General features: G+C 40.3%; 2 protein-coding genes across 2 annotated transcripts in view; one reads left to right on the top strand and one right to left on the bottom strand.

Annotated features, from left to right (window-relative positions):
- SKA2 (spindle and kinetochore associated complex subunit 2) overlaps positions 1-17,605 on the bottom strand; it is a 1,094,818-nt gene that overhangs the window by 858,594 nt on the left and 218,619 nt on the right. The window lies entirely within an intron of this gene.
- PPM1E (protein phosphatase, Mg2+/Mn2+ dependent 1E) overlaps positions 14,096-17,605 on the top strand; it is a 36,230-nt gene continuing 32,720 nt past the window's right edge. Inside the window, exons 1-2 of the mRNA XM_006154679.1 lie at positions 14,096-14,184; positions 15,667-15,785. Coding sequence (XP_006154741.1) covers positions 14,096-14,184; positions 15,667-15,785 — 208 coding nt within the window. The remainder of the gene's footprint in view (positions 14,185-15,666; positions 15,786-17,605) is intronic.

The following is a 17,605-nucleotide window of genomic DNA, read 5'->3' as shown; positions in this document are numbered from 1 at the left end:
AAATCATTTGTTTAGATCAAAATATTGTTTATACTTTTTAAACTGTGCCTCATCTTTTTTTTTTTTTTTTTTTTTTTTTTTTTTTTTTGGAAGTTTTTTTTTTTCACACGCTCTTCGTTTTTTTTTCCAGAAAGACAGAGAGAGACAGAGAGACAGAAAGTGAGAAATCACCCCCCAGGGGGGATGGCCACGCTGCAATCCCTCCTCCTCCATTCTCCTCTTGGGATCTTGGGCACATGCACACGTGCCCGGCGTGAGTTTAAGCCACCGGGTTTGGGACTCGAACCGCAGTTGACCACATGGGAGTTCAGCAACATAGCCATTACGCTAAGTGCTGGTCCCAACTTTGTCTCATCTTTGAAATTAATAATCTTATTTGGAATAGAATTTTAGGGATAGAATTTTAGAACAGGAAGAGACTTTAAGAATTATTCCATGAGACCAGCAGTTGGAGTAATGGCTGTGTTGCTGGAGTGGGGTGATTTCTCACTTTCGTCTCTCTGTCTCTCTCTGTCTTTCTGGTGAGTGCATGTGCCCTATAGCAAAAACCTCTCAAAAAAATTATTTTATTCCAGTTTAATTTTTCAATTGATAAACTAAAGTCAGTTAAAATATTCTAAGCATACCCAGCTAAAATTAGAACTCATCTTTCTAACTCCTCCTATTTCTGCCGTAACCTCCTATTTCCAAGAAGTTAATTTAATAGCACTTAAATGCTAAGTTGACAGAAAGTCTTTTCTCTTTAAAAAAAAAAAAAAAAAAATTCTCAGAGGGTACATGTGCTTGCTGGAGGAAGACAGAGAGAAAAAAGGAGAGAGATGGGGAAAGTGAGAAAACATCTCCCATGCCACAATTCCTTCTCTTGGAATTTAGGGCATATACACCTGAATGCACCAGGATGTTTCCCAAGCCTCAGGGTCTAGAACTCAAACTGCAGTCAGCCATATGGGATCCAGTTACCCCAGCCACCACACCGCAGGCAGGCCAAAGCTGACAGAAATTTTAAGTTTCTCAGCATGCAACTATACATTTTTAGACTCTAAAGTCAATAGTATTCCATAATTATTATTGCTTTTTTAAATTAATTAATTTAAATTTGACCAGGCAGGGACAGAGAGAGAAAGTGAGAAAGCAAACCACCAGGTCCGGGACTCAAATCGTGCTTGGCCATATGGGAGTCTGGCGCCCCTAACCACCACGCCACCTGCTGATCTCCCATAATTATTTTTTATTTTTTAATCTTTGCAGCAAAATAGAGAGATTAGTGTTTAAATTACAAGCTAAACTGATTTCCGGGCCAGCCAGTTGTCTGGTGGACATGGGATCTGGTTATGGGATCCCACATAACTGACCCGGCAGTTGGGATCCTGGGCCCAGCAGGTTGAAAAACATGCTGGGCACAAGTGTGTGCATGCCCAAAACCTCAAAATGAGGGAGAAATGGAAGGAATTACAGTGTGGCCATGCCCCATCTGGGGGTGATTTCTCCCTTTCCCTCTTTGTCTCTTTGGCAAGTTTATATACCCTCTGGCAACAATAAAAACTGGACCAGGAATCAAACCTGTGGTTCCAGGCTACAGAGCACAGCATCTCAGTAGTGCATGCCCCCAAGGCTAGGTCTATCTCCTTCTTAAATACTGTCCCCCAGATACTAAAACAAACCATAATAATTTGTATAAATATTGATAAGCCCTGAGCTATTGAAGGTCCTTAGAATGCAGTTGTCTTTTGGGGGCAGCAGGTGGTATGGGGGTTAAGGGCACTGGACTCCCACATGGTTGACCATGGTTCAAGTCCTGGACCTGGAGGCTTACTTTCTCACTTTCCCTCTCTGTCTTTGTCTGGAAATATTAAGATAATAATAACAAATAAAGGTAAATAAAATAATTTTTAAAAAGAATGCAGTTGTCTTTTTATAATTTAAAATTTTCTACTTAGTATGTTTAGGGCTGTGGCTATTTTTGAAACAGAATTGAGGACGTAAGTTGGCCTACTCAGAAAATATTTGTAGGATAAAGATGTGAGCAGCAGGAGAAAATTAATAAATCCAAGTTTGTTGGTTTATTTATTTATTTAAAATTTATTTCTTTGGTGAGAGACAAAGAGAAAGAGTTAGACAGACACACCCAACAGGGTCTCACACTGTGACACACACCACCCCTTCCCCCCAACACTTTAAGCCTGCCAGGATTATGGCATGTGCCCAACACGTATAGGTTGACCAGGGAACCAAATCCCTGATCTGGCATATGAATCCAGCTTTGCTTGATCAGTGTGTAACTGCTGTGCCACTGAGCTGGTCCCTGAATCCAAGTTTTACAGTTTTGTGTGTGTCTTATGAACATTTATTGTTGGACCAGTAGGTGGCATGGTGGTTAAGGCATTCGACTGCCATATGGATGACTGTAGTTCAAGTCCCAGACTTGAAGGCTTGCTTTCTCACTTTCTTTTTCTCTCTAGTGAGCGCACATGCCCTATAGCATATTAAAATAATAATAATAATAATGATAATAAATGAAATTAATTCTTTTTTTAAAAAAAGAACACTTATCATTACCTTAAAGCAAAGCTCTCTGTCTTGTTTACAGAAGTTAGTTTATAAAGCTCTTTTTTAAAAATTTTATTTATTAATTAATTTATTTTAATTTGGCCAGAGAGAGAGAGGGGGAAAGTGAGAAAGCAAGCCACCAGGTCTGGGACTCCAGCCATGGTCAGCCATGTGAGTAGTGTCCAGTACCACCTGCTGGTCCCAGCTTTTTTTTTTTTTTCTTTAGGGTGCTTCTACTTGCTGGAGAGACAAAGAGACAGAAAGTGAGAGATCTCCCGGGGGGGAGGGGGTCATGACTATGCTGCAATCCCTTCTCTTCCATTCTCCTTTTGGGATTTTTGGGTGTGCCCCACACTCACTCAGTGTGTTTAAAGTCACCAGGTCTAGGACTCAAACCATGGTTGACTATGTGGGAGTCCAGCGATGAAACCATTACGCCATCTGCTGGTCCCAGTTTGTGAAGTTTTAATAGAATATGGGTTTCTGCTTTAATGTGTGATGTTAGAAAGTCAGTATATACAGAAATTCAAATATGCATTCATCTATTTGTTAACATAAATAGCTTTAATGAAGTGGACAATTTTACTTATGTGACTAAATTTAAAATAAATAGATTCCTAACTAATGATTTTTCAACATTATGCAAGAGATATTTATGCATATAATTTACTTAAGATTTAGACATAAAATAGAGAAGGGTTTTATTTTTATTTGTGAATATTTAAAGTCAGTACTTTGATGCCTAAAATAAACAAGAAATTAACACATTGATATATATGAAAACACATTTCCTTTTCTTCTCAGAATATGAATTACTTTAAGGTAAGAATAGAAATCACTACAAAATATTTCTTTATATATATAAAAAGCAAAGTTTTTTCTTGTGTTATATTTGAGGGTCCTAAAAAAATTAATGTGATTTTAAAGACCCAATCTCAGGGTCAGCACGTGATGTGGAGATTAAGGCAGCTAGATTCCATGTGATCAACCACACAATTTGAGTTGCAGATTCAGCAGCTTGAAAAATCACTTATTCTGGGTGTGTGTGTGTGTGTGTGTGTGTGACCCAAACCCTGAGAGGAAACTGGAGGAGAAGAGATTGTAGTATGGCCCTTCCTCCTGGGAGGTGATTTCTCACTTTCTCTCTCTCTCTCTCTCTCTGAATCTCTTGAGCATAAGCACCCTAAAGTAAAGGATAAAACAAAACAAAAACCCAGTCTCCTTAAATGACACATATTGCAAGACAAAAAAGTCCTAATCCTATTGTACTTTAGCAGTGTTCTCAAGACATTCGTAAGCATAGTGCTCCAAACTGCGATGAGTATAGACCACTTCTGATATTTGCTATGCTTTTTACATTTGCCAAACTTTTTTTTTTTTTTGGAGAGATTTTTTTGCTATAGGGTGCATGTGCTCGCCAGAAAGACAGAGACAGAGAGACAGAAGGCAAGAAATCACCCCCCAAGGGGTGACCACGCTGCAATCTCTCCTCCTCTTCTCTCTTCTCGGGATCCTAGGCACACACGCACACGTGCCGACGTGAGTTTAAGCCACTAGGTCCGGGACTCGAACCACAGTCTACTACATGGGAGTCCAGCGACATAGCCATTACGCTAACTGCTGCTCCCATATTTGCCAAACTTTAAAACCTTCTATACCAGCATCTTTTAAGTATTTAATAAGAATTGATGGAAAAAAAGCAGTCTGCTATATTATTATCATGTTAGTCATTCCTAGTAATTCTCCTCAAATGACAACCATTAATGATAAGCTTTTATTTGAGGTGCATCAAATATTCTCTAATGTGACTATGTTTAAAATATATTTGTAATTCTGATTTTTCAGAAGTAATTGCTTTCAATTCCGAGTCAAAATCATGAGAAGTTATTCATGCTAAGTGTTACAGCTTTCTGACATGTAGGAATAGCTGATGTGGCTGAAACGTCTAGCTTGATATTTTATATCTAGCTATTAGTCAGCTAATCCTCCTCCTTACTTCACTGAAAATATTTTTATTCTGTCTGACAAAAAGTAAAAAATTATATTAACTAAGACTAAAAATGTATTGCTGCAGATGACACATTAATGGGGCTACAGGTTCTTGCCCTATTCTATAGAGTTTTTATATTCTTACCTTTGATGACCCTATATCTAGAGTTTTTTAAAAGGTTTTTGCCATAGGGTGCATGTGCTTCCATAAAGAGACACAGAGAGAGAGACAGTGAGAGTGAAAGCCAGAAATCACCCCCTAGGTGGGATGGCCATGTTGCAGTCCCTTTTCCTCTATTCTCCTCTTTGGATTTTGGGCATGCTTGCACAGGCATCCAGAGTGATTCTCAAGTCACCAGTTCTGGGACTTGAACCATAGTCGACCATGTAGGAGTCCAGCACCTTAACCATCATGCCACTTGCTGGCCCTAGGTAATTTAATAATTATGCAAAAGATATTCATCTCTTTTGGAATTCAGGAGAACAAGATTACAATAAAGGTTTTCAGGTAATATTTTATAAAATTTTGTTAAAGGGCATATATACTTACCAGAGGGAGATAGAGAGCAAGCAAGCAAGAGAGCGATCAGGAGAGACAAAGAGAGGGAAAGTGAGAAAGCACCCCCTAGATGAATGGCCATGCTACAATATCTTCTCCACTTCTCCTCTGGGGATTTTGGGCATGCACACACATACACCTGGCATGCTTTTCAAGCTGTGGAGTGTGGAACTCAAATCACTCAGTGGGCCATGTGGGATCCAGCCACCTTAACCCCCATGGACACCAGCTGGCACAATCCTGCTCTGGACATGAATCATCTGTCCAGTTCATCCCTGCTGCATATGCTACCTGCTTATTAGTCACTTACTAGCCCTCTCAGTTATCAAACAGATCACAAGAACCAGTACAGCAAGATTTTTTTTGAGAGGTTTTTGTTGTAGGAGCTTGTGCTCGCCATAAAGATAGAGAGAGATAGAGAGTGAGAAATCAGCTCCGATAGGGGATGGCCATACTGCATTCCCTTCTCCTCCATTCTCCCCTCTGGAAGTTGGGCACACACGCACACACGCCCAGCATTGAGTTTAAGCCACCAGGTCCAGGACTCGAACCATGGTCAATTACATAGGAGTCCAGAGACATAGCCATTACGCCAACTGCTGGTCGCAGCAGCAAGATATTTTGAAGGGCCTACCTACCTATCTACCCCTATAGCTTAGCAGTTAAGGGAACTGGATCCCATATAGCTGACTGTAGTTCTTGGGGCTTGAAAAAAATGTCAAATGCATGTGCATGAGTTCCCAAAATCCTGGTGTGAAGGAGGAACGGAGGAAGAAGGGCTGTGGTGTGACTGTGCTCTCATTGGAGGTGCTTTCTCTTCCTCTCTCTTTGTCTAGCAACTGCATATGCCTTCTGGCAATTAAAAAAAGAATTAAAAAGGTATATTGAGAGAGGGAGAGAACATACATAACTTTCATTGCAGTATTTTGTGATAATTTTCTATTTTATTATTAGTTAATCTCTTACTGTGCCTAATATATAAATTAAACTTTATCACAGGTGTGTATAGGAAAAAATTTGTGTATGTAGAATCAAAATTACACCAGCTCCAAAATCTTGTACACAAGCATCCTACTCACAAACTGTAACATTCTGCCCTAGATTTTGTACCCAAGTACTCCCACCTACAATTCTTTAGTTATATTTAAACCACATTGATTTACAACTCGTCTGTTCTTCCTTTCTTGGCCATTTCAGCCATGGTCCAACATTGTAATCATATCCTTAAAAAAAATACTCAATTCCTGTGTCACTCTTCACTTTATAGTACTACTTTGAAGGGCTGGCCCTGTAACCTGGTGGTTAAGATGAGCCGGATCTCACATGGCTGTACATGGTTCGAGTCCAGGCCCTTGGCAGTTTGAGAAGCATGCTGGATGCATGCATGAGCCTGCCCCAAGTCCTGACAAAATAGGGAAAGGGAGGGGCCAGCAGGTTGGCATGGTGGTTAGGGTGCTGGATCCCATATGATCAACTCTACTGTTCCAAGTCTCAGACCCGGAGGCTTGAAAAACACACTGGACATGCGTGCGTGCATGTCCAAAATTCCAGGAGGAGAATGGAGGAGAAGGGATTGTGAAATGGCCATTTCCCTCGGGAGGTGATTTCTCACTTTTCCTTCTCTGTCTGTCTCTTTCTCTCTGGCAAGCACACATACCCTATGACAAAAATCTAAAAAAGTAATAGAAATGGAGAAGGAATAGCAGTGTGACCACATTCCATTGGGGAGTGCTTTCTCTCTCTCCCTCCGTCTTTCTCTGGGGAGCTCTTATGTCATCTGGCAACCAATATACTGGGTTGTCATTTTGTGTAGAAAAACATGTCATGACTTTCCTGAAGATCTAATACATAAGTATATTCATACATACCCAAGATCTTGATGATCTAGACAATTCCTGTTTATACATGTGTCAATATATGAACATCAATGAAAAAAAAAATCATGCCATTAGACAAACTGGTTTTACTTAAACATTATCTCAGACTTCCAGCAATCTCTTAGCATCTATTACTCTCTCATATAACTATTACATAACTATTTTATCTTCATCCTTCTTCCTTCACTTGCTTTCTGCCCTTACCACCAATTGATCTTACTCAAAGGTGTGTGTTCCCCAGACCAGCAGCATGAGTATCACCTGGGAACTTGTTAGAAATGAAAATTCTCAGGCCCCACTCCAGGCCAACTGAGTTAGAAACTCTGTGGATGGGACCAAGGAATCTGCATTTTTGTTTTTTTTGGGCAAAGGGTAGGTGTACACATGAGAGAAGGAGAAAACACTCCACAATGGGGCATGGTCACACTACAATCCCTTCTTCATTTCTTCAATTCTGTATAGATTTTTGGACATGCACACACACATGCCTGGTATATTTTTCAAGCCATCAGGGCCAAGATTCAAACTGCCCAGTTGGCTATGATGGGATCTGGCTCTCTTAACCACTAGGACACAGGGCCCTACCTACTAGCAATCTGTGTTTTAACCATCCCTACTAGTGATTTTGATGCACATACAAATTTAATTGATCTAGCCTCACTCTTCATTGAGAAGCCCTCCTGTAAAAGGGCAAGTTCTAAAAAGCCAGAGGGTTTTTTTTGTGTGTGTTCATATATATCCTGAGCTCTAGAATAATGCCTTGTACATAGCAGACCTCAATAAGTATTTTTGGAATCAAACCATTACATGGGAATGCCTTTTTTCCCCTTAGAAATCTCTACCCATTTTCTTCCTTCTTTTTCAAATTAAGGAAATGTGCCTCATCCTGTAAAAGACCAGAATTGGATCTCACCCCTTCTTACCTTCTCAAGAACTTTGATCTGCCCCTTTCCTGTATTATCCATCAACATTCTCTACTGGATCACTTCATTGCATATATGCATTCAGACTCTCCACCATTCTAAAAAACTAAACTTTCTGTCTCCATACTGCCACTTATATTTATACCCCTCTCTGCCAAATGTCCTTGTTTCCCATTCATTAATCAAACCATTCTAGTCTGATTTTTTACCTCTATGATTCAGTGGTTCTCTTGACAAAGTAGGTGAGTATTTCTTTAGCATCTTTTTTTTTTTTTTAAGAGATTTTTTTTGCTAGAGGGCACATGCACTCACCAGAGAGACACAGAAAGAAAGTGAGAAATCACCCCCCCCATGGGGGTGGGGGTAGCCATGCCACAATCCCTTCTCCTCCATTTTCCTTTTGGGATTTTGGGCACACATGCACACTTGTCCAGGGTTTCAAGCCGCCAGGTCTGAGACTCAAGCCAGGGTAGACTATGGGAATCCAGCAACATACCTGTTATGCCATCTGCTGGTCCCGGCATCTTTATTTTATTTTTTAAATTTATTTATTATGAGTGGATGAGGCACCCCCAACAGGGTCTTCATACTATGATCTCTACGCCCAACTTCAGCCAGAGGGATTGCACATGCTTGGCATGTATAGGGAAACTTCAGAATATGAACCCAGGACCTTCCCATGTGCTTTCAGCATCATGGAACATTCATTACTGCTGTATCACTGTGGCTGGCTTTATGGAAATATAATTAATATACTAGAAAAGTTATCCATTTAAAATGTACCATTCAGGGCTAGCAGGTGGCAATGGTAGTTAAGGTGTTGGACTCCCACATGGCTGACCACGGTTTGAGTCCTGGATCTGATGACTTACTTTCTCACTTTCCTTTCTCACACACTCTCTGTCTCTGATCAAATTAAAAAATAATAACAAATTAAATAAACAAATAATTTTTAAGATTGTATGATTTTATGGTTTTAACATGTTCAGAGTTGTTTAACCATCACTGTAGTCTAAGTTTTAGAAAAAAAAATTTTTTTGGAGAGGTTTTCGCTATAGGGCGCATGCGCTCGCCAGACAAACAGAGAGAGACATAGAGACAGAAAGCAAGAAATCACCCCCCAGGGGGGATGGTCATGCCGCAATCCCTTCTCCTCCATTCTCCTCTCGTGATCTTGGGCACGCACGCACACGTGCCCGGCATGAGTTTTAAGCCACCAGGTCCGGGACGCGAACTGTGGTCGACTACGTGGGAGTCCAGCGACATAGCCATTATGCTAACTGCTGGTTCCCTAAGTTTTAGAAAATTTTCATCACTCTAAAATGAAAGTCCCTACCCATTAGCAGCCACCGGTTACCCTCCTCCCCACTCCCCTGTTGCCCTGACCTTAAGGTAGAAATACTCTCCTCTCTACAGATTTGCTTATTCTGGACTTTTCATATAAATGTAACCCTATGATCTTAGATTGGTTTGTTACTTACTGAAATGTTTTCAAGGTTCATTCTCATTATAGCATATATAAGTACTTTATTCCTTGTTATGGCTGAATACTATTCCTTTGCATGAATATATTATATTTTCTTTAGCCACCATCAGTTGATGGACACTTAGTTGTTTTACTTTCTGGCTATTATGAATAATATGCTATGCACATTCTTGTACAGGATTTTGTGTGAATATATATTTTCATTTCTCCTGGATATATGCCTAGGAGTGGAATTGCTGGGTCATGTATTAAGTTTATATTTAAAACTTTAAAAAACTTCCAAAGCATCTGTACCATTTTTCTCTTCCTGCTTGCAATATATGAGAGTTCCAATTTCTCCCCATAGTTGCCAACACTTGTTCTTACTTGCCTTTTTTATTAATATTACAGGCTGAATATTCCTTATCCGAAATGCTTGGGATCAGAAGTATATCAGATTTCAGATAATTTTAGATTTTGGAGTATTTGCATTTACATGGTGAGATATCTCAGGACCCAAGTCTAAACACCAAATTCATTTAGGTTGCATATATACCTTATACATATAGCTTGAAGGTAATTTTATACAGTATTTTGATATTGCATAATTTTGACTGTGACATACCATATAAAGTAAGATACAGAATTTTCAGTTTGTGGGATTGTGTTGGCATTTACAAATTTTTAGATTTTAGAACCTGTCAGATTTTGGGTTTTTGGATTGAGGATGCTCAACTGTGTAGTTATCTCAGTGGGGATGAAATGATTTATTGTTGCGGGTTTTTATAAAACCTTTTTTTCTTTATTCATGATAGAGTGTATGTGCATACATATGAGTGAGAGACAGGAATACCCTCCATAGGGTCTGGTCACACTGTGACCCCTTCCTTCAGTCCACCAGCCCACCGGATCTTGGGTACTTGGGTGTGTGCCTGGCATGTGTTCTTATTTTAATTTTTATGATATAGCATGCATGTGCACACATGTGAGAGAGGGAGGGAAAGAGGGATAAAGACGTGCCCTTGTCAGGGTCTTGTCACACTGGATTCCCTTTCCCCAGCTCTCTAGCTTCTCAGAATCTTGGGCGCCCACATGTGTACCTGGCATGTTCTCAGGCATGGATCTGAACTTGCAATTAACTAGCTGTGTGGCTCCTACCACTGCCGTCCAGTACACTATGTACTGCCCCACACAGGCTACCTCTCTCTGTGGTTTGGATTAGCATTTCCCTAATGACTGATGATGTTAAAAGGAAAAAAAAAAGTTTTTCTGAATATACTTCAGACACCAAATGTGTGGGGATCTTTCTCACCAACTAACTCTCTAATTTTCTGTGGACATCATCTATGTGTGTCCTACAACTTAATTCAGTTCTGACACTAACTGGCTGGAGTTAAATCAGACTCTGTATAAGTCTGAGCCTCTCAAATGTCTTATCAATTGGCTATAAATCAGGAGTTCTCCAAGCCTCTCCTCAGGTTCAATAATTGCTGTAATGGTTCATAAAGGTCAAGGAAATGTTTATTTATATTTATTGGTTTATTAAAGGGAATTATAAAATATCTAAATAGTAAAGACAACCCTAAGGATATAATAGGCATTCTTCTTTACATATTCTGGATATCAGTCCCTCATTAGATGTAAGAATCATACATGTTTTGGGAACCAGCAGTTAGTGTAATGGCTATGTCGCTGGACTCCCATGTAGTTGACCGTGGTTCGTATCCTGGACCTGGTGGCTTAAAACTCATGCCAGGCGCGTGTGTGTGCGTGCCCAGGATCCTGAGAGGAGAATGGAGGAGAGGGGATTGCAGTGTTGCAGTGTGACCATCCCCCCTGGGGGGTGATTTCTCGCTTTCTGTCTCTAATGTATCTCTATGTCTGTCTGGCAAGCGCACGCGCCCTATAGCGAAAATTTCTCCAAAAAAAAAAAAAAAAGAATTTAAGAATCAAGAAATCAGAGATAATTAAGACCCTATGACGAAAATTCCTCCAAAAAAAAAAAAAAAAAGAATCATACATGTTTTCTACCATTTTTCGGGTTGACTTTTTACTTTTTTGATTTGTGGCACAAAAGTTTTCTTTTCTTTCTTTCTTTCTTTCTTTCTTTCTTTCTTTCTTTCTTTCTTTTTTTTTTTTTTTTAGGTTTTTGCCAAAGGGCACATGTGCTCACTGGAGAGGGACAGAGAAAGACAGAGAAAGGGGAAGTGATAAATCACCCCCTAGGGGAATGGCCGCACTGCAATCCCTTCTCCTCAAGTCTCCTCTTGGGACTTTGAACATTCACACATGGGCCCAACATGACTCATAAGCTGCCAGGTCTGGGGCTTGAACTGCATTTAGCCAACCACCACGCCACCTTCAGGTAGTCCAGTTTAAGTCTCTCTCTCTTTTTTAAAGTTTATTTATTAATTTCTTCCATGAGAGAGGGAGAAAGTGTGTCAGGGGGAGTATTTCTCCTTAACAGGGTCTTCACTCTGCAATCCACTCCCAGCCTCGGCTAATCAGGACCATGAAAATACACATGCCTGATCTGCACAGGGAGACCTTAGAACACAAACTGAGCACCTTCTCATATGGCCCTAGCATTGTGGAGTGCTGCATCACCACTGTACCACCAAGGGTGACTTATTATTTGCTAGTGGTTTTGGTCATGAGGATTTACTCTTATGTTTTCTTTCAGGAGTTTTGGCTCTAACATTTAGGTCTATGATACATTTTAGTTAGTTTTTTTTTTGTTTTCTTTTTTAGTTTTTTGCCATAGGGCATATGTGCTCTCTGGAGAAAGATAGAGCTGGTTAGAGGGAAAGTGAGAAATCACTTCCCTAGGGGATGGCAATGCTGCAGTCCCTTCTTCATTCTCCTTTCGGGATTTTGGGCATACATGCACGTGTGCTTAGCATGATTTTTCAAGCCACTGGGTCTGGGACTTGAACCATCGTTAGCAATGTAGGAGTCCAGCACCTTAACCACCACACCACCTGCGGCCCCCCTCTAATGCATTTTGTATATGATATCAAGAAGGGGGTCATGGGACCAGCAGTTAGCGTAATGGTTATGTCGCTGGACTCCCATGTAGTCGACCGCGGTTCATGTCCCGGACCCGGTGGCTTAAAATTCACACCAGGTGCATGTGCGTGCGTGCCCAGGATCCCGAGAGGAGAATGGAGGAGAAGGGATTGCAGCGTGACCATCCTCCCGGGGGGGGGGGGGATTTTTCGCTTTCTGTCTCTCTGTCTCTCTCTGCCTGTCTGGTGAGTGCATGCGCCCTATAGCAAAAACTTCTCCAATAAATAAATAAGTAAATAAATAAATAAAAGAGAAGGGGGCCCAACAGAATGCTTTTTTGCATGTGGATTCCAATTGTCCCAGCACCATTTTTTTTTTTTTTTGAGAGGTTTTCGCATGCAGTCAGCCATGTGGGATCCAGCTGCCTTAACCAGCAGGCCACAGAACCGGCCCTCTTTTCAGTCTTTATATATGTTTTTCACCTTATATGAAGCTCCAAAATAGGTTTTCCCTTGCTGTGACTATATCACAAAGTACCATAAAACTTAGGAGCATAAAGTATCACTTATTATGCTCACAGTTTCTTTCAATTAAGAATTCAGATAGAAAGATTCTTTCAATTAAGAATTCAGATAGAAAGAAACAGAGCCAGCTTATCTCTGTTCCATGATCTAGGGCCTTACCTGGAAGACTTAGGCTTGGGACTGATATCAACTGATAGCAGAGGACTGGCATGTCAAGCAGATGATGATTGCTATTGGCTGGGTGGGCCTCAGTTCCTATCACATGAGCCTGTTCCTGTGGTTTCTCCATGTGGGCTAGTTAAGCCTTCCTTATAGCATGGTGAGTGGGTCATAAGAGCAAGCATCCAGAGGGGGAGAGAAGAAGAAAAGAAGCCATGAGGAAACCATATGACCTTTTATGACCAAACCCTCAGAAGGCACACAGTATCACTTTTATTACATTTTTTTTTTCATCAAGGTACTCACCGAATCTCACCCATGGTTTTTTTTAAGAGAGATTTTTGCTGTAGGGCACGTGCCTCATCAGAGAGACAGAGAGAGACAGAGAGACTAAAAATGAGAAATCACTTCCCAGGGGGATAGCCGTGCTGCAATTGCTTCTCTTTACTCTCCACTTGGGATTTTGGGCTCATGCACACATCTATTATGAGTTTTAAAACACCAGGTCTGGGACTCAAACCATGGTCGACTACTTGGGAGTCCAGTGATGTAACCATTACACCATCTGCTTGTCTCCTCACCCATGTTTAAAGAAAGGCAAATAGACTTCTCTTCTTTATAGAGAATAGCAAGGTCCTAAAATAGCTTGTGGGAACAAAAATATTGCTATGGGCTTTTTATAGAAAGATAATTTGTCACTGTCTTTTCTGGCCATACAATTCTTATATTTTTTACATACTAAACACACTCTTCCCTCCCCCACAGACTTTCAAAGTCTAATCCCATTATGGGATCAGGCTCAGGCTTAAGGTTTAAGATCTTATAGAGGTCAGGCTGAAGTGCAGGTTAAATTCCTTGGGTATAATTTCTTTCTTTTTAAATAATTATTTATTTAGTTTTTGTTATTTTTAAATTTGCTATAGGGCATGTGTACTCACCAGAGAGAGAGCGAGAGAGAAGAGAGAGGGAAAGTGAGAAAGCAAGCCACTAGGTCCAGGGCTATACCAAGGCTGGTCATGTGGGAGTCCAGTACCTTAAGCACAATGCCACCTGCTGACCCTGGGTACCATTTCTTGATGATGCCTCTTATGACTACAGTCCCACATGACATGAAAAACTATGAACTAAAGAGGTACATTTTTGGGACCAGCAGATGGCATAATAGTTACACTGCTGGACTTCCATATAGTCAACCACGATTTGAGTCCCGGACCCTGAGGCTTAAAACACAACAGGTGCACGTGCGTATATGCCCAAGATCCTGAGAGGAGAATGGAGGAAAAGGGTGATTGCACCTGGGGGGTGATTTCTCACTTTCTCCCTCTCTGTCGAGCACACATTCCCTATAGCAAAAATCTCTCTCTCTCAAAAAATAAGGGGGGAGGGGGCAAGTTTTCTACCCTCGTTCTCACTATTACCTGACGTAACAGTGAAGCATAGGGTCATCTTCCCATTCTAAGAGGGAAAAACCAGGAGACATGGAAGTCACTGATTCAAAGCAATTCTTTTTATATTTTTCTCTTACATGATCTTTCCTATTCACATAGCTTTAAATACCATCAGTACATCCATGATTTCCAAATTCTCTAACTTTTCTGAGTACCATAGCAGAATATCCAATTAACTACCTTTATTAGGATATCTCACAGATATTTCCAACTTAATACATTAAAATGAACTCATTTTCTATTTTACTCACTTCTTGCAACTTTGTTCTTTCTCTGGTTTCCCTATCATAGCAGATTAATTCTAGTATTCATCCAGTTGCTCAGACCAAAACCAGGACTCACATTCATTTTTTTCTCTCACCTCTACATCGAGTCATCAGCAAGTTCTGTATTTGTTTCCTACAAAATATACTTATTTTTTTCCTCTTAATAGGTTTATAACAAATCTCCTTCTTGATCATCCCTCCTTCATCTTACTCCCTCCTAATTTTCTTTGACACAACCAAGTAATATTTTAATTCATATGCATGGCTATGGCACTTTGTCGTTCGCAGTCGTCCAAAAATTCTCATTAGGCTTTGAGTAAAATCCTAGTTCCGTACTATGGTCAAAAGGGTCCTTATAACTGGTCTTTTCCTCTGACCTTGTTCCCTGCCACTTCCCTCCTCACCCGCTATGCTTATCTCCTCTGGGTTTCTTTCAGTTCTATAAATATACCAAGCTCTCAGAATCAGTCTGTACACATGCTATCCCCTCCTCCTGGAGTTTGCTCCTGACTTCACACTCCCACATAATTGAGTCTTTTTCATCCAGGAATGGCATTCCTCTATTATTCTCTGTTACTGTACCTTGTTTTTGTTTTTCTTTCAAAAATGTATTCCACTTTTAAGTTACATAAGTTATATCCTATTTGTTTACTTATTTATCATCTGTCTCATTAACTGGATTGTGAGCTGCACTGTCAGAGACTACATCTGTGTTATTCACCATAGATGCTCAGTGCCCAGTAGTGCCCAGCACACAGTCACACTCAAATACTTGTTGAATATTGTTATAGGTATAATTTTGTTTTGACACAATATGTTATAATACATAATTATGAACAATGCTGAATGTATTACTTTCATCATTTTTACTGAGAGTAGACTTTTATTTTTCTCTTTCAGTAATTGCCCTTCCTTTTTGGCTGCTGCTTTAGCCAGAGCCACATCGGATGAAGTCCTTCAGAGTGACCTTTCTACACATTATATTCCAAAGGAAACGGATGGCACAGAAGGGACTGTGGGTGAGTACTTTCCTCCATTATTTGTTTAAAAATTCTAAAATCTTCTTGTGTATAGGGGTCCACAAAAATACTTGCAAAATACTAAGTCTAATTACATTTTCCCACTGGTAGATTATATAGTGGGAGCAGGAGGAAAAAAAATACCATTTTCCCCCAAATAAAATCAATAACAGAAGAAAAAATACAAGCATATTTTGAAAAAGGTATAGAAGTATATAAGGGGTAATAGGAACAAAAGGGGATTGTCATAAATAATATCTAATACATAGAAAGAGTAAAGTGAGGAATGTGACTATATAACAACAAAAGATGAGCGGGTGACAGTAGAGAGAATTTGAGTAGAATCTATTTCAAATTTTTAGCTTACCTTTAAGAATCCAATAAAAAGTTTATATTAACATTTATCCCCAGTTAGCTCTGTGACCTGGTGGTTAAGGCCAACCCTGTAATTCTAGTCTTGGACCCTGTAGCTTGGTACATGCCAGGTACATGTGTGTGCATGCCCCAGATCCTGACAGGATGGAGAAATGGAGGAAAGGGGATTATAGTCAGGCTATTCCCCACAGCAAGTGTTTCTCCCCTCTTCCCCATCTCTCTCTAGTGAGTGCATGTACCCTTCTGGCAAAATAATAGTATTAAAAAACTACCCAAGATAGACTTTTTTTTTTTTTTTAGAATTATTTAATTAAAAATAATTTTTTTGAGAGGTTTTTGCTATAGGGCACATGCGTTCGCCAGACAGACAGAGACAGAGAGACAGAAAGCGAGAAATAACCCCCCAGGGGGGATGGTCACACTGCAGTCCTTTCTCCTCCGTTCTCCTTTCGGGATCTTGGGCACGCACGCACATGTGTCCTGTGTGAGTTTTAAGCCACCGGGTCCGGGACACGAACCGCGGTTGACTACGTGGGAGTCCAGCGACATAGCCATTATACTAACTGCTGATCCCCCCAAAATTATTTCATTTTTTGATTTATTCATTTTTTTAATTTGACGAGAGAGAGAGAAAGGAAGCTACCAAGTTCAGGATTCAAACTATGGTTGGCCATGTGGGAGTGTCCATTGGCTTAACCACTAAACCATCTGCTGATCCCTCAATAGACTGTTTTTGTAATAGCCTAATTAAGTTCAGTTAACATATATTAATACCTTTGTAATTCTCTATTATGCAATATAGCACTATGGAACTATGCAATATAGCACATGGTTGTTTATGAAAAAAATGTATCTTTCCATGAAAAATCACTGTTACAAATAATTGCTTCTTGGTAGGATTTAAATGTAAATGCATAAATATTACACTGGCTGTTAGGTAACACTTTGAATATCCACATTCCTTCTCTAGATTATGTAAGAAGTAGCAAAAACATCATTTAAGAAGTAACAAAAAGAAATAATTTGCAGGACCAGCAGTTAGCCTAATGGCTATGTCACTGGACTACCATGTAGTTGACCATGGTTCAAGTCCTGGACCCAGCAGCTTAAACTCATGGCAGGTGCATGTGTGTGCATGCCCAAGATCCCAAGAGAATGGAGGAGAATGGGAGAGAAGGAATTGCGGCATCACCATCCTCCCTGGGGGATGACTTCTCACTTTCTCTGTCTCTCTCTGTCTTTTGGGAGCACATGTGCCCTATAGCAAAAACTTTTCTTTTTGAGAGAGGTTTTCACTATAGGGCGCGTGCACTCGCCATACAGACAGAGAGAGACATAGAGACAGAAAGCAAGAAATCACCCCCCAGGGGGGATGGTCATGCCGCAATCCCTTCTCCTCCATTCTCCTCTCGGGATCTTGGGCACGCATGCACACGTGCCCGGTG

Source organism: Tupaia chinensis, unplaced genomic scaffold (genome assembly GCF_000334495.1).
Source record: "Tupaia chinensis unplaced genomic scaffold, TupChi_1.0 Scaffold000416_1, whole genome shotgun sequence".
Lineage (NCBI taxonomy): Eukaryota > Metazoa > Chordata > Mammalia > Scandentia > Tupaiidae > Tupaia > Tupaia belangeri.
Note: the sequence above shows the minus strand (reverse complement) of the source record. Positions and strands in the feature narration are given on the sequence as shown.